At 33.9% G+C, this 25,463-nt stretch overlaps 1 protein-coding gene across 6 annotated transcripts in view; it reads left to right on the top strand.

The window, feature by feature from the left end:
* Positions 1-25,463, top strand: part of GALNT13 (polypeptide N-acetylgalactosaminyltransferase 13) — a 598,306-nt gene that overhangs the window by 63,246 nt on the left and 509,597 nt on the right. For all 6 annotated transcript variants that reach the window (XM_021665899.2, XM_021665898.2, XM_064382748.1 and 3 more), the window contains exon 3: positions 9,514-9,759. In XM_021665899.2, coding sequence (XP_021521574.2) covers positions 9,618-9,759 — 142 coding nt within the window. In that variant the 5' untranslated portion in view covers positions 9,514-9,617. The remainder of the gene's footprint in view (positions 1-9,513; positions 9,760-25,463) is intronic.

The following is a 25,463-nucleotide window of genomic DNA, read 5'->3' as shown; positions in this document are numbered from 1 at the left end:
TATTTGCAAAAGAACACAATAAAAATAGAAATACAACAATAAAATTACAAATAAAAACAATATAGCATAACAACTATTTGCATAGCACTTACATTGAATTAGTGTTATGAGTAATCTAGAAGTGACTTAAGGACTACAGGAATATGTGCATAGGTTATATACAAATACGATGCCATTTTATATAATGGACTTGAGCATTTATGGATTTTGGCATCCATGGGGTTCCTGCATCCAAACCTCATGGATACCAAGGGTCAATTGTATACTCAGTCAAGTGCTTAGTATTCTTATGATCTGGGACTATTTCAGTCCAACAAGAGAATTCAGGTAGCTGATTGAGAATTCAGTTTGAGGACCCTAGATTCGCTTTTGTCTGGGCTGCCACCTAAAGGCATACCAACCAGGCTGACTGTCAGGGTAGAATTCCATATATTAAAATAGTCTTATATGATTTTCTACCCTTTTAATCCTGATTATTACTCAGTAGGAGATTAAGGGAATATAAACTTGTTCTTGAGAAGGCCATATTCAGTGAGTCAACTACTTTAGAGTAGGTAGACCAGGGGAAGATGAGAGGATTGATTACATATTTTTTTCCAGTAAGTTTTTGAAGAGGTTATTCCAAACACTGAATAGTAGTGAGTGTAGAAAATCTAATAAATAATAAAATGTGGCCAGGCGTGGTACCTCATGCCTGTAATCCCAGCACTTTGGGAGGCCGAGGTGGGCAGATCACGAGGTCAGGAGTTCAAGACCAGCGTGGCCAATATGGTGAAACCCTGTCTTTATTAAAAATACAAAAATTAGCTGGGCGTGGTGGCATGCATCTGTAGTCCCAGCTACTCAGGAGGCTGAGGCGGAAGAATCACTTCAACAGGGAGGCAGAGGTTGCAGTGAGCTGAGATCACACCACTGCATTCCAGCCTGGGCAACAGAGTGAGACTCTGTCTCTAAATAAATAAATTAGTAATGCCTAATAGTGAGTTTGGAAAATTAATACCTTGACTATCATTTTATTATTAGGTGACCTTTACAACAAATGGTACAATGTTGCTAGACTGTAGATGGTCTGGAAACCAGCAAATAAGATCCAGTTTAGTTTCACGGGTCACGGTGGTATAGCTGGAGGTGGGTGACTGGCCTGAAACAGCAGCCCTGTAACCTGAAACAAGGTAGGGTGGTGATATAGGTACCTTTATTAAAGAGAGCCATAAATATTCTTATTCCCACCATCTCTTCTTAATTTTGAACCATACTTGTGTTGCAGTCCAGGGATAGGATTTCAAATTTATTTTAAATGTGATAGAAGCCATTGATCAATAATGAGCAGAACAGGGAAGAGATCTAATTACATTTAAATATTAACAGGATCAACCTGCCTTTTGTGTGAACAGATTATAATGGGGGTACATTTAAGATGCTAAGGCATAGCATATGGTCAAGCAATTTTACTCTTAGGTATATACCCAAGAGCAATGAAAACATGTCTATAGAAAATTTATAAATAAGTGTTCACAGTTTAAATTTTTCATTATAGTCAAAAGGTAGAAACAACACATGTGTATCAACTAATGAATGGATAAATAAAACGTATATAGCTATACAATAAAATATTATTTGGCAATAAAAAGAAATGAAGTACTTGTATATGCTACAATGTGAATGAACTTTGAAAAGATTATACTGAGAGAAGACAGTCATGAAGGCAACATACTGTGTGATTCATTTTATATGAAATGTTCAAAATAGGAAAATTCATAGACAATTAATCAGATTACTTGTTACCTATGGCTATGAATGATGGTAGGATTGAGGGTTCTAGCATTGGGGAATGGTTTACTTTTAGAAGAAAGGAAATACTCTAAGATTGTATGTGGTGATAGATACACAACTGTGTGACTATATTGCATTGTATACTTTAAATGAGTGAATTATCAGATATATGAATTATGTCTCAATAAAACTGTTTCTTTGGGTTTTAAGAATCTAAGGCAGTATTTCAAAATCCTGGTGGCTGCTTGGCTATAGTTGTAGTGGTGGAATTGGTGAAAAGTGGCTCAAATCTGAAAGTAGAGCCAACAGAATTTGCTGCATAATCAAATATGGAATGTGAAAGAAACGAGTTGCTAGAAAGGAGTACACAGTTTTTGGCCAACCCATACCAAATGCTGCTAAGGATTTATGTAAGATAATGATTAAACATTGTTCATTGGATTTGACTATGACCTTATCACATAAAGTTTCCACATAGTGGCAGGACCTAAAGCCTGTTCAATTTAAGAGAGAATGGGAGGATAAGGAATGTGTAGACATACATAATTATTTTAAAATGTTTTACATTAAGGGTGAACAGATGGATATAGGGGTACCTAAAGAGGGATGTATGTGAAATTAGTTTATTCAAAGGTTATTATTAATATAACATCTTTGCATATTGGTAAAAATGACTTGTTAGAGAAGATAAACTAATGTAGAAGAGAAAAGTGCATGAGTAAAATCCTTAAATATTGAGGGTGGAGGGTATTGCATTCTTTAAAGGGACAGTTCATCCATGGTAACAGTTGGACTTGTTTGGTATGGTGATAATATAAAGAAGCAAGCTGATACATTTGACATGGCAGTATGCAAAATTCTCTTCTGATTGTTTATATCTTCTCTGTTAAATGTAGATGCATAGTGATCAGCCATAAGTTAAAGACATGTGGAGATGACCATATGAAAAAGTCAAATAAGCTGCAAAATAGTTGTTGGAAAGATGGTTTTTGATTTGGGCTCCACTGCAGTGTGGGCTTATAGATTAATGAAAAGATATGCAACTGCCTTAGTAATCAGGAAAAAGCAAAATGAAACTGCAATGATATATTACTATTTACTTATCAAAATGGTTGATGCTTAAAACACTGATAGTAGTAAGCATAGGTAAGCATGTGGAACAACTGGAACTCTTATATACTGCTGGTGGGAATGTAAATTGGTATAATCACTTTGGGAAATTGTTTGAAATAATCTACTAAAGCTGAGTAAACACATACTCTGTGATCCAGCAATTACTCTTCAAGGTATGCACTCAAGAGAAATGTGTTACCAAAAGACATGTGCAAGAAAGTTTATAGCAAAAAATTTTGTAATAGCTCCAAGTTGGAAACCACCTGAATTCCTATCGAAAGTGGAGTAAATTATGGTATTCTGCACAATGAATACTATACAGCAGCCTCTTCCAACCTGCAGTTTGTGGGCTGCATGTGGCCCAGGACAGCTTTGAATAAGGCCCAACACAAATTCATAAACCTTCTTAGAAATATTATGAGATTTTTTTTGCATTTTTTATCATCAGTTACCATTGTTAGTGTATTTTATGTGTGGCCCCAAACAATTCATCTTCCAGTGAGGCCCAGGTGAGCCAAAGATTGGACACCCTTGCCAATTAAAATGAATGAACTACAGCCACGTACAACAGCATGGATCAATCCCAGTGACATAATTTTGAGCATAAGAAACCAGACACAAATTATTACATACTATATGGTTCCCTTTATATACAGTTCAAAATCTGACAAATCTAAACAAAAGTGTTTCATGATTTAGGTTTAGTGATGAAATTTTAAAGAAAAGTGAGAAGATCATTATCATAAAGGTCATAAAGAATCCCTTTGTGGGAAGTAATAACTGTGAGGGAAAGGATGGGGGCTTCTGGTATGCCAGCCATGTTTTATTTATTTTTTAAAAACTTGAATGGTAGTTACAGGTATGTTTACTTCATAATAATTCAGAGTTGTACATACTTTGTTCTATACACTTTGTCATATGTGTGCTGTATTTTACAATAAAGAGAATAAAAAGGTTAAAATAAATAAATAAATAAAATAAAATAAGAAGAGGTGGAATAATTTGGGAGTTCCATGCAGCCGTGTTCACCTGTTTGCATGTAGAAGTGGAGTATAGGAAAGTGGATTTGACTAGCCAGTGTATTAATTTGCAGGGGCTGCCATAAGGAATACTACAGACTGGGTGCCTTAAAAAACAGAAATTTATTTTCTCTCACAGTTCTGGAGGCTAGAAGTCCAAAATCAAGATGTCAGCAGTGTTGATTTTATTGAGGCCTCTTTTTGTGGTTGGAAAATGGTGGCCTTCTCTGTGTCTCCACATGGTTTTCCTGTGTCCTAATCTCCTCCTTGAAAGATACCAGTCATATTAGATTAGGGTCCACCCACATCACCTCATTTTGTCTAATTACCTTTTCAAATACCCTATTTCCAAATATAGTCCCATTGTAAGATACTGGCAGTTAGCACTTGAATCCATGAATTTTTGCAATGTGAAGGGCAATGGCAATTCATCCAACAACAAATGTTGGAGTTTTAAAATTTAAAAATATTGGAGTGAGAGAGGGCATATGTAAGAGAAGTGTAATCCTGTTCTCATATAGCTTACCATTTAAGAAAGGGATCAAATGAGAAACAAACCAAAGAATTAATTTTTCAATAAACTGGAGATGATAATTGCTAAAAGGAAAATTAAGTGGGGCGAGAAGATAGAGAATGACTAAGGTATGTGTGCTGTTTTGTATGGGCTGAAAAGAAGGCTCTTTGTGATGTGACATTTGAGCGGGAAGGAAGATCTGAAGGAAACAAGTGCAGGGAGCCATGAACATATTACTGGGCAGAGAAAGCACAAGTGCACATGCCCTGAGGCAAGCTACTAATTAGCATATTTAAGGAACAGCCAGGATACCTAAGTGACTGGTGTGAACAGTAGGAAATGAGATCAGAAAGGCATTAAGTAGAAGCTCTTTTATCTGATGAACTTGTGACTCTAATTTATTTAATTAATCAAAAGTTGATGATACTAGGGAATTATGTGATACCTACATAGTCATTTTATCCTATTTTTCCTTTAAAAGGGAGGTATAATTTACAGAGAGTGAAATGCACAGATCTTAAGTGCACAGTTCAATGAGTTTTCACTGTTGTAAAACCTTGTGTAACTCATACCACATTAGAAACTACATCTAAAATAGTTCCTGTGGTGCTCTTGTTCTCCAATACCCTGAACACCTACACACTGAACATGCAGTGCTTCTGCAAGGGTGGGCAAGGAGAATCCTCATTATTTTTTTCTGGCTCTTTGAATGATGTTTCTGATGATAATAATATGTGTTACTCCTACTACTAATAATGAATATATATTGAGTTCTTATGTGCCAGGCACTGTTATAAGAGGTTGCATGTTACATCCCTGTACTCAGCCTTACAAGTAGCTACCACCGTTCACATTTTATGAATAGGAAAACCAAGGCTTTAACATTTAAGGAACTTGAATCAAGGTACATAATTAATGAGTGTTGGAACCTGGACTCAAATCATGACAGTGTAACTCTGAAATGTTTTCTTTTATAGCCTATGTTAGGTTCTCCTAAGAGTTGAATTTTGTGTTATCAATATTCTCTTTTCCCTTAGTTTATATGCAAGTGAAGGCATTTTTTGTTTGTTTGTTTGTTTTAGTTTTGTTTATTGCTTCTCTCTACCACCTTTTAGTAAAAGGCATTTATTTAGCATTATATTTGTTGGCTTCTTGGTCTCTTAGTTTATCTTTTAGTGTTATGTGATTATTACAGCAGACACTGGATTAGGCTGTGAGTGGATTTCCTGGGTTTAAGTTAATTTTTTATCTTTTTTTCCTTTGAGACGGAGTCTCACTCTTTCACCCAGGCTGTAGTGCGAGGGCATGATCTCAGTTCACTGCAGCCCCCACCCTTCAGATTGAAGTGATTCTCCTGCCTCAGCCTCTCGAGTAGTTGGGATTACGTCTACCACCACACCCAGCTAATTTTTGTATTTTTAGTAGAGATGGTGTTTCACCACGTTGGCCAGGCTGGTCCTGAACTCCTGACCTCAGGTGATCCACTGCTCTCAGCTTCCCAAAGTACTGAGATTATAGATGTGAGCCACCATACCTGGCCAATTTTTTATCTTTATTCATGCAAAGATCTGTTTTCTTATTAGTTAGATCTGAAGCTAATTTGTGGTATTTTTTCAATGCTTACTACATTTATCAGGCCATAAACCAACTACAAAATTATTTGGTCATCAGCTCACAGAAGCTCCTGCATAACTATTTAAAATATTCAAAGTGTGCTGAGAGCCTGAAACTTCTGGAAGCATTACCAGCAGCCTTAAACACTAATTTTTGGGATCCATTGGCAACCTCAAGTATAGCTCATAAATAGACCGAAAAAACTTGCTCAAATTACACAATTTTCTACAAAAGAATGTTTATGTGTACAGATTAAAAATATGTCAAATAACAAGTAAATTCCCTAAGTAATAACCTTCTAATTAAAAAACAACAACAAATAAAAAATCAAAGCAAAAACCAAATATTTTTTCTTCTTTATTTACCAACATAGTTATGAAAACCTTAAACTTTATCTAGATTTTATTTCTTATATTTAAAACAATTTCTAATAAAGATAGGAAATATGGTACATATTTTCAAGTAAAAATCCTGTAATATAGACAGTCTTGCTGATATCATTATTTAATGCTTTCAAAACAATTAGGAAAAGGGTAATAGTATTAGATAGAAAAGGCTGTAGTTTATGCAAGTTGGTCATGCTCCACATTGGCTTGGCAAGCCAGGGGATATTGCAGAACTTGGATTTTCTGACTGTTTGAGAAACAGAACAATATTTACAAATAAATAGGGGTTTCCTAGAACAAAAACATAATACAGATGCTGATTCTCTTAAATAAACCTGGTCCACCAACGGTGCTTATGTTGATTCCTATTCTGTGTTTAAAGTACCATTTTTCTGCTAAGTTTTCTTCTCTTAAGAGGAATGTTGAAATACAATATATGAGATTATTATTTTGTAAGTACCAGGGGATTAGATTTCTGTGAAGGATAAAGTTTAGCCTGTTTTCAAGATACAGGTAAAATTTAAAAACTTAAAAAATATAAGGAGAGTCTGTTTCATAATTAGATAAGAAGTTGAAACAGCAACTTAGTTTATCACATGAAATATTATAGTTAGACTTTTTTCCATGCTAATGTCTTAATATATAGTGCTAGCAGGCTATGAAATTAGGATAATTTGAATAATGCTTGAAGTGGCAATAATATGTAATTTTGACTTTTTATTATAACTAAGGTTTAAATTAAATTCTCAATAACCTCAACTGTTAGGCTCGTATTAGAAAATGACTTATCTTAGACATTTTAATGTTTAATTAATACTAAGTGATTTCAGATTTTCTATTATAATATTCTTCATTTTTCTTAAACAATTTTTTAAATTCTTTATCCTGCTTAAATCTCACAATATTTTGTGAGATGGATGGGGCAAGAAATATAAGCAAATGAAACACTGAGTAGCAAGATACCTACCTAAAGTCATCCCTTTGTTTGATGACAGAGCCAGGGATGGTACTGTCTACATCTTCCAGGATCATTTAAGTATAAGGTACTCCTTCTAAACTTGGGAATAGCCAGGTAGTGACCATCAGTGTTTTATGTACTTCTCCATGGGATTATTTTCTACAATAAACTGAAAATACCCTATCTTTGGCTCTAAAACAGAAAATTTGATAGCTTAAATTGTTTCATATCTCAAATTTAGAAAAGCATGGACACAGTAACAGGAAATAAATATGGGAGAATTAATCCCTTATTATCAAGTTTACAGGCTGATTTCCAATATTTAGCGATCATTTTTATAGAAAACTAAAGTGGAAATGAAACAAAGTATATAATAACATGTCACTTTTTTCTAAGAAAAAAAAAAACCCAAATGTCATGGAATCCATGTTTAGATTTACATATATCTCTCCATTTTTAATATATATATTCTGAGCAAATGTAAATGTAATTTTTTGTAGTTACTAAAATAAAATCTGTTACAATAATTATTTTTTAACTGACATTTCATGTGGATTTTGAATTTTTTGCTAGTTTAGGTTGGTTATAACAGGCAACAGAATTTCTTTTGCTTTTTTGTGCTGTCAGCTGCTGTTAATTTAAAGAGCTTGTGCTCAGCAAATTATACTTTGATGTTATTCTTTTGAGACAAACGTTTATGAAGTATTTCAAGTGTCTTTGTACTTAATTCTGTTCACCCCAGATAGCTCTGTCAAAACTTCATCACTTATCTCATTGTCATTAATAAGTTTATATTTTACTTGATATTATTTGAAATGTGACAAATGGTATCAGATTATGTTTCATCTGATTTAATTACTTTATAGATATAAATTAGTTAACCAGATAAACAAATGTAGTAGTATAAATAAAATGCTCAATGTAGTATAAATAAAACAAATATGTATAATGTGTTAATTCTGTACTTTGAATAATATCTCTTAATAATTATGTACATATCTATACCCTTTAGAATTCTTGCTTCAATAATTGTAAATCATTTATATTAATATGATTTACTCCTCTGATAAATTATTTGGATACTTCCTATCTATTTTAAATACACATCTATTGTGGATATTTTCTGTGCAGATCAGGTGGGATTTTCGAGGCTAAGTAATATTTGATTTGTGTCTTGTAATTTCTCTACTTAAGAATTGAAGGACAATTTTTTTCTTTTATATATATATTTTTATTTTATTTTTATTTATTTATTTTTTGAGACAGAGTTTCACTCTAGTCACCCAGGCTGGAGTGCAATGGTGTGATCTTGGCTGACTGCAACCTTCACCTCCCAGGTTCAAGTGATTCTCCTACCTCAGCCTTACGTGTAGCTGGGATTGCAGCATGTGCCACCATACCTGGCTAATTTTTGTAATTTTAGTAGGGAGAGGTTTCACCATGTTGGCCAGGCTGATCTCGAATTACTGACTTCATGTGATCCACCTGCCTTGGCCTCCCAAAGTACTGGGATTACAGGCGTGAGCCACCATGCCCAGCTTTGTTTTATATTTTAATAATTATCTGTTCTGCAAGATGCTTTATAAGTATCATCTTATGTAATCCTCATAACAAATGAGGTTTAGGTTTGGCACTTCTGTCCTCATTACACATATGAGGAAACTATGTATGGCTTAGAAAGTCTTCCATTCCTAGGAAATGTGTAGACCCAGACGTGTCTGTCTGCAAAGGCCAGCTCTTAGTCACTATAATATCTTGTATCCCAGATGATTTCCATTTCAATATTATTGGCTAGTCAGAAGTACTGAATTAGAGTAAAGTCAGAATTGCACTATTTGACAACCTGATGCTATAAAGAATATCATGATAAGACTTTAAGGTAATTACAATACAACTTGAAGAAATCAGATAGTTTGTCAAGGGCCTAGTAGAAAAGTGGCAGATCTAGTATTAGGTATTGAAATGTTAGTCAGCTAGCTTGCTATCAACTTTCATTTATTTAGACTTTTAATTTTGGATTTGAAGGCTTGAGTGCTGATGTATTTGAGAACATCCATTAAGTCATACATTTCATATTATATGTTCTTTATGCACATGTGTACGATTAATGAAATTTTCTTTTCTTTTTTAATGCAGTGGAATGCATCCTGCTTTATTCTTGGAGTTCACCTGTGTGGCTTGGATTTATCACAGTAGCATTTGTCTTCAATCTCTGTGTTAACTAGAAATCAAGGAAAGACATGAGGAGATTTGTTTACTGCAAGGTGGTTCTAGCCACTTCACTGATGTGGGTTCTTGTTGATGTCTTCTTACTGCTGTACTTCAGTGAATGTAACAAATGTGATGAGAAGAAGGAGCGATCTCTGCTGCCTGCATTGAGGGGTAAGTGCTCATGAAGCAAATATTGTTTTTATAGAGATGAGAAGAGTGGTGACTTGACAAAATAAGAAACCTCAGAATCAGAAGAGTTTTGCCTTAGTGAGTTAGAAGAGTGTATTAGCAGCACTATTAATGCACATTAAACCATGGAGAAGTTACTTTACCTTTCTTGGTCTTTGTTGCCTTCTTGGAAGAAATGAGTAGAGTTTGCTAACTTCTAAGATACCATTCAACCTAATAAAGTCCAGTGTTCTATGACTGTATGAAAAGCACAGTTTAGTGAACATTCAAACTGGGCAGAATTTTGAATCTAGGCTCCGAGAAGCCAAAAGCCTTTAAAGACCAAGCACATAACATAAAACGGAAAAAATACTGAAGTGAGACAGGTGGCGATTGTAGCAAATGAACTGTGCATGAATGATACCACTAAAGACTTCTAAAACAGTTGAAATAAAACAACTAATTTTTGAAACAAAACACATGGTGGTATTCAGATTCACCAGATTGCTGGCTGTATGCTAAGTGAAAAGATAATTTCAAGTCTACTACAAAATTACTTTAATTCAGTATTTTCCTCTTGAGGGACCAGTTTCAAAGACTATGAATATAAACATAATAATGTGTATGAATGGTTATTTATCAAGTAAAGGCATAGAGATTTGTTTTCTGTGAAGCTATTCCAAACAGTTTATGCTTTCTTTTTTGTTGACTTCAAGATCTATAAATATACTTCTAAAATATTCCTAGAAAATGGAATACTTCTAAAGTGTAAGAGTACTCAAAATTAGTTTTATTCTCATTGAACTAACATATTCTCTGGCAAAAGTTTTCTGCATAAATCTGACAACAGGCAAACTTCAATTGAAGTTTGATGAAATGTTTGTACTTTTCAGAAAAGTCAATCTAAATTATCAAGGTGAGATTTTCATTTATTTAATGAATGTAATCTGCTTTTAATGTTATAGATATTTTAGAGATTATTTATTAAACAAAATAATAAGCAGAATTTCATTAACACTATCAGATTATATGAAGTTTAGGAAAACAGAAGAGCATTTCTAAAATTTAATTTTTGTTCAAAGAGTGCTTTAGACATGTTGAGTTTGCTTTAGATTGCAAAAATACTATTATTCAATTGAAGAAATTCTGAATAGCTTTCTTTTTAGAAAAAATAAATCATTTTAGTTTTTGACTAATACAAATAATTTTAAAAAATACTTTGGAAGTGACTGATTCTAGACCCGCTTAGGTGGCTTGCATGTTTTTTTTTTTTTTTAATGCCTTGATACTACAGTTATTCTGAGAAGGGAACATTATGAGTCCATCAGTTTTTAACAGATGAACATGGGGAATGATTTGCTGATCTTTTATTAAAACCCCACAATTCATCAGCCTTCTCAGCCTCTTTGTCAGAATCAGTTGAGTTACTGCTTGGCTGAAAGTAAAAAGTGTTTTTGATGGATTACATCAGTTTGGAATGATCACTCTGTCATTTGTTGAAGGAAACCATCTAGGTTGGTCACAAAAAAAAATGTTATAATCTGATTCAGCAAAACTTTGATAGCCTTTTCTGCATGTAACAAAGAGGTATAGTTTTGCTGATTTATGTCCTTAATGCTCCTTAGGTCTTAAATCTCAAAATGTGAAATTTAACAATGGAAGGGAAAAGTAATAACTTTTCTTTTTACTTAAATTGTAAAATTACACTATTGTTCTCCTTGCTTACAAGACTTGTTATTTTAGTTCATTCTTGTTAAAAAATATAGCCTTGGTGACTAATAAAGAACAGAAATTTATTTCTTACAATTTTGGGGGCTGGGGATTCCAAGATCAAGGTGCTAACAGATGCAATGTTTGATAAGGACCTGTTCCTTATAAACAGCTGTCTTCCCATTAACCTCACATGGCAGAATAGTTGAGGAACCTCTCTGGGGCATACTTTATAAGGGCACTAATTCTATTCATGAGGGTTCCATCTTAATACACAATTACCCCCCACAAAGGCCCCAACTCCTAATATCATTACTCTGAAGTTAAGATTTCAGTATATGATTTTGCTGAGACATAAACATTCAGTCCATTGTACTAGTTTAGTTTTACATTAATATTATTTGTCTTGAATAAATAGAAAATAGACTTGAGGGTTTTAATTTCATTTTCAATTTTGACTTATTAATTCAGAATTTTACTTTCAGAATTTGCACCATGTATTCAAAAAATTTTATTTGTAAGCAGATGATGCTGTGCAAAGTGTACCTAACTGAAATTTTCATGTTTGAAGTCTGCTAAAAACAGGCTTTTTATTTACTTAAAAAAAGATTCTTCTGAACTTGTGCATCTCCATTATAAAAGCAAAGGTTTTGGATTAGGCAGCTTCTAAGATCCTTTATATGTCTGAATTTTAAAAAATTCCTAAGGACCCAATATTAGCATATACTATTAATTTTTGAGATATTTTCATTCATTAATTCACTCATCAATTAATTACTTAGTAAGTTCTTACTGTATGCAAATCCTGGGGATATAACTGAGGTCCCTGATGTTTGGAACATAAAGGAACAAGGCTCCCACCTTCCATGGAGCTTAAAGTCAAATATATAGTAAACATTTTTCTCTTTCTCTTTCTGTATGTATTTATGTGACTCTGTGTGTGTGTGTGTGTGTGTGTGTGTGTGTGTGTGTCTGTGTGTAGTCATGTGCCATGTAATTTTTTTTGTCAACAACTGCTTGCATATGTAATGGTGGCCCTATAATATTTTAAAATAATGATCAGTAATGTTAAGCTTTTTTTCTTCTGATTGTTGGCTGCATGTATGCCTTCTTTTGAGAAGTGTCTGTTCATGTCCTTTGCCCACTTTTTAACGGTTTTTATCTTGTGAATTTGTTTAAGTTCCTTATAGATGCTGGGTATTAGACTTTCGTCAGATGCGTAGTTTGCAAAAATTTTCTCCCATTCTGTAGGTTGTTTGTTTACTCTGTTGTTAGTTTCTTTTGCTGTGCAGAGGTTTTTAGTTTAATTAGATCCAATTTGTCAATTTTTGCTTTTGTTGCAATTGCTTTTGGTGTCTTCATCATGAAATCTTGGTATGTACCCATGTCCTGAATGGTATTAATTAAGTTGTCTTCCAGGGTTATTACAGTTTTGGGTTTTATGTTCAAGTCTTTAATTATGCAATGAATGACTGAATATATATTAAACTAAAAAGGTAAAATAAGTCAGAAATGATTACAAAACAAAATTGATATTAGGATTAGGAAGAAGAAGAGGAAATTGGATCTAGAGTTTTAGATAAAACTTCTGAAGCCAGGCATGATGGTTTGTGCCTGTAATTCCAGGTACTCAGAAAGCTGAGGTTGAGGATTGCTTGAGTTCAGGAGTTTGAGTCCAGGCTAGGCAATGTAGTGAGACTCCATCTTAAAAAAAAAAAAAAAAGAACCTTCAGAAAGGCTGTAACATTAAAATTGAGATTCACAGCCTTAGAGTAGGAAATAACTAGTAAAAAGCAAAAAAAAAAAAAAAAAAAAAAAACTAAAATTTTAAAGAAATGATAAAGATTCCAGTAAACCCAGGTTACTTATAAGGGAGAAAAACACAGAGTAGAGATTTGACAAGTAACAGCTCTTAAAGTGTAGAGTAATTAAGGCTATATAATTGGAACAGAGAAGGACAGGGGGAGACAAGTTGTCTGAAGGAAATGAATTAGCCCTCGGATGTCAAACCACATATGTTTGGAACATTCAATATATGACAAGAGAGGCACTGCAGATCAATGGGAAAAGAGAGGTGTTCAGTAAGTGGAACTGAGAATAAAATGGTAATCCATGTGGAAAGAGATGAAATTAGATGCCTAACTCATGTCAAAAACTTTAGGTTTAGGACTTAAATGTCAAAAACAAAACTAAAACTTTTGCAGAAAAATATTTAGACCACTATAAGACATTGGAATAAAAAATTCTTAAAGCATAAAAAATTACCACAAAAATATTGATAAATTTAACTATATTAAACTTGAGAAAGTTAGTTCATTCAAATGTACCTTAAAGAAAGTAAAAAGAGAAGTTAAAAATTGTAAAATATATTTAAAGAAAACAATTGACAAATTATTAAGTATATATAAATAACTTTGTATATATCAAGTATATATAAAATTTTTCTATAAGAGAAGCCCAAATAACCCAATAGAAAAAAGCAGGCAACAGAAATGAGGTGACACTTCATAGAAAATGAAATGCATATGGGAAATAAACTTGTGAAGATATAATTAACAGCAGCTGTACTTGACAAAATGCAGATCTGGGTAAAGTGAGGTATCACTTATATTTAGTTGGCAAAAACTAAAAATGGCTGATAATATCAATATCTAAAGGTGATGTGTCTATATATATTTTTAATAACTTCAGATAACAGTTGGGCATTATCTCTGAAATCCAGACATTCATCTATAACTCAGCACTTCAGTCATATACCCAAGAAAATTTCTTCTACATAAACAAAATGTCCATAGCACTACTATTCATACAAATAAAGCCTGAAAATGACCGACCAATCTATTAGTGGAAAAGTTGATGAATAAATGTTAGTATATCAGTAGAAGGAAATCTTATATAGTGGTTAAAATGAATGAACTTCAGAGACTTTCATCATGATTGAATCTTGAACATATGATAGCAAATTATGTACAAAAAGTACCTATTGGGTACTATGTTCACATCCTGGGTGACGGGATAATTTGTACCTCAAACCTGAGCATCACACAATATATCCATGTAACAGACTTGTACATATATCCCTGAATCTAAAATAAAATTGTAAAAAAGAAAAAAGTTATATCATTCAAAGATTATATATAGTATAATAATGCTTAAAACACTAAAAATAACAAAAATTTAAAAAATGGTAGAATTTAAGAATATAAAGAGATACAATAAAACTACAGAACCCAAGCAAGGCTAATTATGAATATGGGAATTAGGAGGTTGTCTGTATTGTGTGGAGGAGATTGGGGTATGAGATGGGGGTGAACATTTTGACTAATGTAGAGTATTATTACAGTCCTAGACTTGATTTGGATATGGATTTGATGTGTCTTTTTCATTATATGGGTAACTAAATGAATGAATAATATATACTGAATGGATTTTAGAAGTGGGAAGTCACTGAATGGACTTAAAAATCAAAACAAACAGGATCAGACTTGTGTCACAGAAAGATTGCTGTAGATACAATGTTGAGAATGGACTGGAGAAGAGCTGTTCTCTCCAGAGGGTCTGGGTAGGAGGCTGTGGCAGTATTCCATGTATTCTGTGTAGGAAATGATGCCTGCTTAGAGCAAAATAGTGCTAAATGAGGTATGAGAGAAGTAGGTAAAATTGAGGCATTTAAGATATGAGAATAAAAGAGCTGGATACTTGCTTGATGCTGGCAGATGTAGGAGAAGGGAGTTTCAAGGTCAGATCTCTGGATTTTTGCAGGACTTTGATCCAATTTCCTGAGAGAAAGAAAATTGTAGGAGATGATTTGAGGGTAGACATTGAGTTTATTTTGGACATGTTGAATTTGAGATGCCTGTTAGGCCTCTGAAAGGAACTGTTCAGTAGGAAGTTGGCTACATCATTGAACTCTAAATATCAAACTTAAAAAATAAAACAGTCATTTTAATGGACATTTTTCTAAAATGAATTACATTATCATCTCCTTTTTAAAGATGAAATTTATGGACTGTAATGGAATATTTGTTACAGAATCAGTATTATCATTTTACACATCAATTATTGAATGATGCTGTAAAAAAGAAACGATTTCAGGGACTTTATGGGATGATGTAGACCTAATCCAATATTAGATATAGACCCATGAATATGATTTGTTTTTCTGTTTTTCTAAAGGACTGCTCTTGGGTAAGGTAAGTACTTGTTAGGGGATGATATTAACTCTTTTGTGCCACTCTGATGCCACCTGGAATTAAAATGCACCAAAAACATTTCAAATTCATAAGTGGTGCCACTCCTACTGTGGCAGGGTTAGAATAGGTATTTGAGAGTATAGGTATTTAAAAAGGCCAATGATGCCACCGTGCACCTGCAAACACTTTGTGGAAATTTGAGGGCATGTGGTAGATTTGTATGGGCATTATGACATAGTGAATCCTTGTCCTGGCTCCCCAACTTATGGCCTATATTCTCAGGCAAGTAGATTAATCTCTCTGGGCCTCAGTTGTAATATGTAATATGAAATGAATATGAATCATGATTTTTAAAATCATACCAGTCCAGAGTGAATTATTATCTGCTTCTAGCTTTAAGAAAATAAGCCTATAGAAAACCAACTACTTTATTATCTAGCTTCCAGTTAGTCTATAGATAATATTTGGTTTGAGATGAGAAATGGTCCTACAGAGATGACATAATGGGAAGGGATCTGCTTAGAAACTCCAGAGGTTTCTTATCACAGATGGCAAAAGGGACATAATGTTATGATATGTATTAGTTGGGGCTCTCTAGAGGGACAGAACTAATAGGATAGATGTATAAATAAAGGGGAGTTTATTAAGGAGTATTGACTGACACAGTCACAAGGTGAAGCCCCACAATAGATCGTCTGCAAGCTGAGGAGCAAGAAAACCAGTCCAAGTCCCAAAACCTCAAAAGTAGGAAAGCTGACAGTGCAGCCTTCAATCTGTGGTTGAAGTTCCAACAGCCCATGGCAAACCACTGGTGCAAGTCTAAGACTCCAAAAACTGAAGAACTTGGTGTTCAATGTTTGAGGGCAGGAAGCATCCAGTACAGAAGAAAGATGAAGGCCAGAAGACTTAGCCAGTCTAGTTCTTCCACTTTCCTTTGCCTGCTTTATCCTAGCCCGATGGCAGCTGATTAGATGGGTGCCCATCCAAATTGAGGGTGGATCTGCCTTTCCCAGTCCACTGACTCAAATATTAATATCCTTTGGCAACACCCTTACAGACACACCCAGGAACAAAATCTTGCATCCTTTAATCCTATCAAGTTGATACTCAATATTAACTTCACATGATATTCTAGAAGGCAAGGAAACCTATCTTTTTTTGTCTTATTCTGAACCTTAAAAATATGACATATGCATAGGAAATGAAATGAAATTTACTTGAAAAAGGGGAAAAATAGCAGAGCAAGAATTTCTAATTCTATAGAAAAAGATACATACATTAGTAAATAACACAGTAATACTTTTAAGTATCAACTATTGTAAATTATTTACAAGTGCTACATTAGTAAATTCTCATTAAAAAATCTGTAAAGTTGGCATTATTATTATTATTTTACATATGAGGAAATAAGGCAAAGAGAGGGTAAAGATGTCTTCCAGAACTTTTACAACCAATGGAACAAGCTTTGGTTGTTATAGTATAAGTTCACAAAATAATTCTGTCATTGGTAAATGCTAGTTTGCATTGGAATTCAAGTACTGTGTTTTCATTTGGATACCAGTGCAGAGATACACATTCTGAAAACTCAATGTTTTGTCTTTATTCTTAGAGACACTCTACACCCTCCAGATCTCCTTAGCGTGTAATATGTGTAAATCTTAGCCTGGAAAATATTTACTAGTTATCATTCTGCTTGCAGATAATTAGTAAGACAGTTATTACCTTCTCTGGCATTTTAAGGTTTGCAAAGTTACTCTTACTCACTTTTGTTCCTCATACCCCCCCAGTACTGCTCTGAATTGGTGAGTATCAAGAAAATGAGTGGAATTGCTGACCAATGATTTCACTTCAAAATCTCTACATTTTTCTTGGTGCTGCCAGGGAGGTTAAGGTTTCTTCTCATAAATCCAGGAGGACAGGTGGCCTTGCTCTCTTGCATGTTTGACAATAGGCTATTGTGTCAGCCTTTTCCTTTTTTGCTTTTTAAATTACCTCCTCCTTATAGCCATGCATTCATTTATTAAACAGGAAATGTTTGCTGATTTTGTCTGATTCATCTTTGATGCTTTGGGGGAGAATTCCTGTGTTTACATATGGAAAAACTAAAGACTGGTGAATTAAAGCAATAAAACCAAAAGCATATTTTAAAAATGTATGGCTTCATCCTTTGCAGGATAGGTAGAGGGGTATGATTGATTACAATGCATTGTCAGTATTGGAATAACCCTTAATATATTCTTATAACCACTGGAATGTTCAGATTATAATACTTGTAAACTTAAAAAAGTGGAATATATCAACACAATTAATTTGGATTAAGGGCATATATGTCCCAGATAATTTTCAATCAGTTCTGTATACAGCTTACAAAAAGTAATAGGCCTTATAAAATTTTGACCTCTGATATTTGCTTTTCTCTCTCATACTGTTATCCACAATTCACTCTGACCCTTTTGCTCTTCTACACAGGTATAGTAATGTCAGGAATAACAATAAATTATGATCAATATTATAATGTATTTTAATAAATAATTATAATATTGTAATAATCATTTGTTAAAATAAATAAATAATGAACAATTATTGGGTTTATTGTGCTAGGTGCTTTAGAAGCATTTTGAGTAATTTCAAAAGCAGCATTAAAAGAAGGTCCTGTTGTACTCATTTATGTATGAGAAACTGGACTATGGAAAGGTTAATTAAATTCCCCAAGGTTACAAACCTCTAGTAAGAGGGAAGAAAGGACTCACAGCTGGTTTGTCAGACTTTTGAGCCCATATGTTGAAACAGTAAACTGCTGTGCCCCTGGCCCAGGCATGCCTAGACTCCTTTTAGCCAAAGTAATCATAACATTTGTATACTATGTATGAAATATTTATATAAACAGGAGTATTTCTGAAGGACATAGACATGGCCATTGACTTTGGGTAAAATATGTCTTATTTAATAGGGAAGTGAAAAGTACCTTTGCCAGTCTCACCTAGCCTTATTTCAGACTAGCAGTTTTGCTTTCATTGAGTCTATAAAGCATACTGATTAATTTAGATTACAGTTTTTTTGAGCAGTGAGTTTTGGGGGCAACATAACAAGTCTTAGAAAAACTAGTTAAAAATTGAAAGCAATAGTGAAACACCAATTTTTTCCCAAAGCTTAATAAAAATAATTGATACCATTCATTCATTCAGTAGAGGTACCGGAGATATGATGCATCCATAAATAATATATTACAAAACAGAAAGTGGTGTCTACTGTAAGAGAGGTGCCAAATAAACTTCTGTAAGTGTTAAGAAGTCTTGAAATATGAGAGTTTTATGGACATGTGAAAATTGGGAGAGAAGGGATAGCAGAAGGAAGTGAACTACTAGGAGAAGCATGTTGCCTTTCCCAAAATAAGGATATAAGAAATCAGTGAATTAGTTGATAGAAGCAGAATCAGACATAAAATCGTTTCTAGATTGTAGGTTGAACATTCGGAGAAAGACAGATTTTAAAGGACTGAGTGCTAGGGAAAGGAATTTTAAACTTGTTCTCTAGGAAAAGGGATCATTGATGGTTTCTCTAAAAAAAAGTGTGGATTTGATGCTGGCAGGAAAGCCCCAAAGTGGATCTTAGCCTGTAAAGTTTCTCGGTTTTACCCAGGAAAGAATTGAAAGGCAAGCCAGAGGTGGAAGAAAACAGTTTTATTGAACAGGCAGTGATATAGCTCTGGTGGGGTTACAGCTCTGTGACTGCCAAGGAGTACTTGCCCACTTTTACTCTCATCTGGCTAAAAACATCCAGCTGGCTACAATTCCCCTGACTTGAAGTCCTCTGGCTCTGGGGGCCCTACCAAGGGACACGATGGACGCAGAGCAGGCAGCACACCTACTCTAGCATTGGTACAGGACAAAATGAAAGCTTGGCATCAACACTGCCTTCAGCACACCCTAACAAAAAAGGTGAATACAAAAACAAAACCAAAATCCATAGGCCAAAGGGAATGGAGTTGGGCAGGCACCTGCAAGCCTCAAAACCCTAAAAAACCAAAAGCCAAAATGAGGTTACACATCAAGGAACACTGATAGCATACAATTAAGCTATGTTGGGAGATAATACCGCTCCCACAGACCTCTAAGATAAAATACTTTAGCATTAGGCCACAACAGCAGTCATAATCAAAGTAAAAAAATTCAAAGGAGCTAACAAAAAAGATAAAGGAGAGAGCTACATGAATCCGAGAAGATTTCAAAGGAAATAGATCACAGGATTGAAAATAAAATTTTCTGGTAATTTAGCAAATTAATACCTTAAGAAAATTTGGTTCAGACACAGAAACCATTTTCTAAAAAGTCTGTTATAGACAATTTCCTTTTAATACTTCCATACATTCATCTTTACAAACTGTATCAAGACTTATGCAGATCATCTATAACATGCATGAATGTGCATGAATGTTCTGACTTGTTCTATACTGCTTATTTCTTAAATAACCAGTCATTTTACTTTAGGACAAGAATTTACTATACGAGATCCCTTCTTTTATGAAATTATTCTTTCTTTATATCCTTCCTTGCAAAATAATAACAAATCTTCTATTTATGATGTTCTCTCCATCTCTCTTTTTTACTCACTGGTTCCCTCATATTTTGGACCTGTCTTTTAATAACTTCCAAATTAGACAAAATTATTTTTCCCAATAAAGAATCCATTTTTTGGCACATTTTATATAAAACTAGGAAGTAAGAAATCCTGAACTGCCCACCAGACACTGGCATTCTAAGATAAGCATCATTCTATCATTTTAAGACTTTAAACCACATAATAAGCTCACTATTTAAGCATCTATTCCATTCTTTCACTTTCAATAGTTTTATGTAGACTATCTCCAAGAACCAAGATACTGTGCAAATCTAGTCACTGTTTAAAGCCATGTTAACCATTTTAAAGCCTATGATCATCAATGATTTACCAAGGTGAAAATCTTAATGTCAAATTTCAGAAGACATAACATTATCTCCAAACTAATAAGTTTTGACTAATCTTATTTAATTTATGAACACTTTTATTTATAAACCAATTTGACAGCATGCTAGACAAAACACATATCACAGTACCTGTATATATACCTAAACAAACACATTAAATAAAGTTACCTATAGAAGGCAACTAGATTAAATTGTTTACAAAATTTGGACCATCTACTTGGCCAAGTTTTGTTTGCCCCAGTAGATAGGAAAGCAGGAAGAGGCAGAGAAGGGGATCAAATAGTATCAAATAACAAAGGGAGGGAGCGAATGGCATTGCTCAAGGGGAGACCCTGGAAACCCCGAGCCACCAAAGAGCTCACTCAACAGTGGAATCACTGAAGAAAAATGTTCAGGCAGCTGCTTGTCTGCCACTGTGGGAAGACATCTGCTCGGTCAATGGTTCAAGACTCCCAATCAAGTTACTTGAACAAGGAAGTTTGTTGGGACTAGTGGAAGAAATTTAGCTCTAGAATTGGTGGAGAGCTTATAGTGGGTGCCCAGTTGCTGATTGAATAAAGAATGCATCATAAGCTTGGTACTCTGTTTTCATTATCTTAGAGTAGCCAGTTTATATATATAATTAAGAAACTTGATGTAACTTGATAAAACATGCATGAATGTGACTTGTTCTATATTGCTTATTTCTTAAATCTGTCATTTTACTCTAGGTCCAGAATTTACCATATGAGATCCCTTCTTTTATAAAATTACTATTTCTTTATATCCTTCCTTGCAAAATAATAAATCTTCTATCATGACATTCTCTATGTCTCTCTTTTTTACTCACTGATTCCCTCATATTTTGAACCTCCCTTTTAATAACTTCCAAATTAGACACTCGCATGCTATAGGCTTAAAAAATTGTTTAGTTTACATACAACCCAAATGTAGAATATTTTCTTGGCCCATGTAATTTGATTTATAGCCCAAATTGGGCAAATTTATGGCCTGGAGATGATATTTATTCCTTCAGAACCTGCCTTGTGTTACATTGTATATACTTTCACTGGCTCCGTGATACATGTTAGTTTTCATAAGATCACTGCATATTGACATTGTAGTATTCAATAAGGTAAGAGAGTAAAGCAAGTTCTAGATGGAATAGACATATCATGTGGAGTATGTGGAATGAATCAGTACATAGAAGACTCAGCAGGAGCACTCATGAAAATAAGATTGAGGAACTTTGAAAAAGATGGAGATGGGTGGTATATTTGACTTATGTGTAAAAAGCAGATAATAAATGGAAACAATAGCAAATGAACATATAAAGTACTGTTGGAAAGTTTTAAGAGTGAAAACTTCAATCAAAGAGGAAAATGACTGAAATGCAATTGTAGAACAGAACTTATGGTTTGGCCAATAAGTAAAACTCCATGTAAGTATAGCTTTGAGAATAATTAAGAAACTTTATTTTTAAAATCAACTTTATTGAGCTATATGATAAAAATCTCCATTTTAATTGTACAGTTTGATGAGTTTGGACAGATGGATCCCAGATTTAGTCTCACGATCATGACTCCCCCTGCACAATGTCCCTTGTACCTCTAGGCAGTCCATTACTCCACTCGGGACCTGATAACCACTGATCTGGTTTTTGTCACTATTAGTTAGCTTTGTCCATTCTAGCAAATATGAAAAATTGAATCGTATTACTCATAAGTGTTTTTAGATTAATCATGTATTGGGTGTATCAGTGGTTCTATTGCATAAAAAATTCTTGTATAGTTTCTTTATTTCATGCTGCTATAAGAGAGCATGTGGAATGGGTAATTATTAAAGAACAGAAATTTATTTCTTACACTTTCAGAGGTGTAGAAAGCCAAGATCAAGGTGCCAGCAGGATTGTTCTCTAGTTCCAAGTCGGTGCTTTGTTGCTTTGTTCTCCAAAGAGGAGGAGCATTGTTGTCTTGATGTGCCTATCAATTCTTTTAGTAGTGGCATTAATTCTATTAATTAGGACAGAGGTCTCACTTTTAAACATCTGAAAGTCTCCATCTCCCTATTCCTCCATGCTGGGGGTCAAGTTTCCAACATATGAATTTTGGGGAAACATTCAGAGCATAGCGTGTCGATAGAGTAAAATATCACTATTTTTTCACTAGCTGGTGGACATTTAGGTCATTTCCCTCTTTTCATTATTATGAATAAAGCTGCTACATTCATACACAAGTCTTTGTGTGGACATATGTTTTCACAACTCTTGGGAAAATACCAAAGGATGGAAGTGCTGAGTCATATGCCAAGTGTATGTTTAATTTTGTGAGATACTGCCAGTCTGTTTTCCCAAGTTGTTAGACTATTTTCTATTCCCATCAGCAGTGTAGGAAATATCTAGTTACTTCACATCCTTGCCAACACATCATAGCCAGAATTTTAAGTTTTAGCCATTTTACTGAGTTAATTGTGGTATCTCATTGTGATTTTAATTGGGATTTCTTGGTAACTATTGATATTGAGCATCATTTTCTCTCTTTGTGTGTCTGTGTCTGTGTGTGTGGCGAGACTTCTTTTATGAACTACATTCAATTTGTTCATTTTTGAATTGGATTGCCTGTGGCTTGCCTTTTTTATTTGTCTAAATGGGGTCTTTGAAAGAGCAGAAATTTTCAACTCTGATGAAATCTAACATTTTTTTTTCTTTTATGCTTCTTTTATTGTTCTAGCTAAGAAATCTTTGCCTATGTCAAGGCCATGAAAATTCTTTCTGGAAGATTTATGGTTTTAGATTTTAAGATTTGAGTTAATTTTAGGGCATAGAGGGTGAGAAGAGTCAAAGTTCCTTTTTTTTTTTCCCCCTGAAAGAAACCCTCCATTAATTCAAAATTATGTGTCCCTTGAAGATAAAAAAGGCATGAGTTTTAGAAATAAGAACAGGATTTTCGGCCAGGTCCCAGTGGTTCACGCCTGTTATCCCAGCACTTTGGGAGGCCAAGGGAAGTGGATTGCTTGAACTCAGAAGTTTGAGACCAGTCTGGGAAACATGGCAAAACTCCATCTCTACAAAAAATTACAAAAATTAGCCAGCCATAGTGGCATATGCCTGTAATCCCAGATACTTGGGAGGCTGAGGCACAAGAATCACTTGAACCTGGGAAGTGGAGGTTGCAGTAAGCCAAGATCATGCCACTGCACTCCTGCCTAGGCAACAGAGCAAGACTCTGTCTTAAAACAAAACAAACAAAAAGAAAAGCATTTTAATATATTTCTCAATATTCTTATACATTTTCCTATTCCTAATATGAAAAATTTAGTTATGAATACTGGTTTAATTTTTAAAATTTGTTACATATATATAATGTTATAAAATTCCTTAGATAACTTAAAAAATATGTAATTGTTACAGACCAAGTCTTCTTTAGGTATTTCATTTAAAGGTAATGAAAAATCTATTTTGTTGAATTTCTTTCAAAAATAGTACTGTTTATTTTTCTTGATAATAAAATTAATAAATATTGATTGTAGAAAAAAATTAACATATATACAAATAAAAAAATTAAATTTGAATTCCACCCAGATACTGACCTCACAGTAAAAAGAAATTTAATTTTTAAATTAATATAATGTGGGCATTTTGTCTTTCATAAGATATTCTTTAAAAATATGCTTTTAATGGCCAGATAATATTTTATAATATGTCTATATGATAGTATTCATAACTATCATGAATTTTCATGTAAATTGCATCCAACTTTTTACCACTAAATAATGTTATAAATATATTTATGAATTTATCTTTGAAAATGTGACTGATTTTTTATCTAATGGAAAGTATGTTTCAATATTTTTATGGATAAATAACAGTTTTACATATTTATGAGGTACACGTGATATTTTGATACAAGTGTACAATGTGTAATGATGAAATGAGGGTAATGGAGATGTATATCACCTCAAGCATTTATCATTTCTTTGTGTTAGGACCATCCCAATTCCTCTCTTCTAGTCGTTTTGAAATATACAATAAATTATTGCTAACTATAGTTGTCCTATTGTGCTACCAAACACTATTTCTTCAGTCAAAACTGTATTTTTTATTTTTATTTTTTTGAGATGGAGTCTTGCTCTGTTGCCCAGGCTGGAGTGCAGTTGTGTGATCTTGGCTCACTGCAACCTCCGATTCCTGGGTTCAAGCAATTCTCCTGCCTCAGCCTCCGGAGTAGCTGGAACTACAGGCATACACCACCATGCCCGGCTAATTCAAAACTGTATTTTTGTACCCATTAACCAATTATTCTTTTCTACCCCCACCACATTACCCTTCCCAGCTTCTGATAACCATCATTCTACTTTCAATCTTCAGGGGATAAATTTTTTTTTAGCTCCAAAATGTGAGTGAGAAAATTTAATACTTGTCTTTCTGTACCTGGCTTGTTTTATTTAACAGAGTATCCTCCTGTTCTATACATGTAATCACAAATGACAGAATTTCATTCTCTTTTATGGCTGAGTAATATCCATTTTGTATAAGTACTATATTTTCTTTAGCCTTCCAGTCATGGATACTTGGGTTGATTATATAACTAGGTTATTGTTAATAGTGTTGCAATAAATAAGGGAATGCAGATTTCTCTTTGATATACTGATTTATTTTCTTTTGGACATATTCTCAGCATTGGGATTGTTGGATCAGGTGATAGTTATTTTTAGATTTTTGATGGACTTTCATGTTGTTCTCCATAGTGGCTATACTAATTTACATTTGTACCAATAGTGTACAAAGGTTCCCCTTTCTCCACATCCTTGCCAGCATCTATTATTGCCTGTCGTTTGGTAAAAGTCATTTTATCTGTGGTGA

This window comes from Aotus nancymaae, unplaced genomic scaffold (genome assembly GCF_030222135.1).
Source record: "Aotus nancymaae isolate 86718 unplaced genomic scaffold, 86718_ANA_hifiasm-v0.15.2.pri h1tg000029l, whole genome shotgun sequence".
Lineage (NCBI taxonomy): Eukaryota > Metazoa > Chordata > Mammalia > Primates > Aotidae > Aotus > Aotus nancymaae.
The sequence above is the reverse complement of the archived record's forward strand: the minus strand, read 5'-3'. Positions and strand labels throughout refer to the sequence as shown.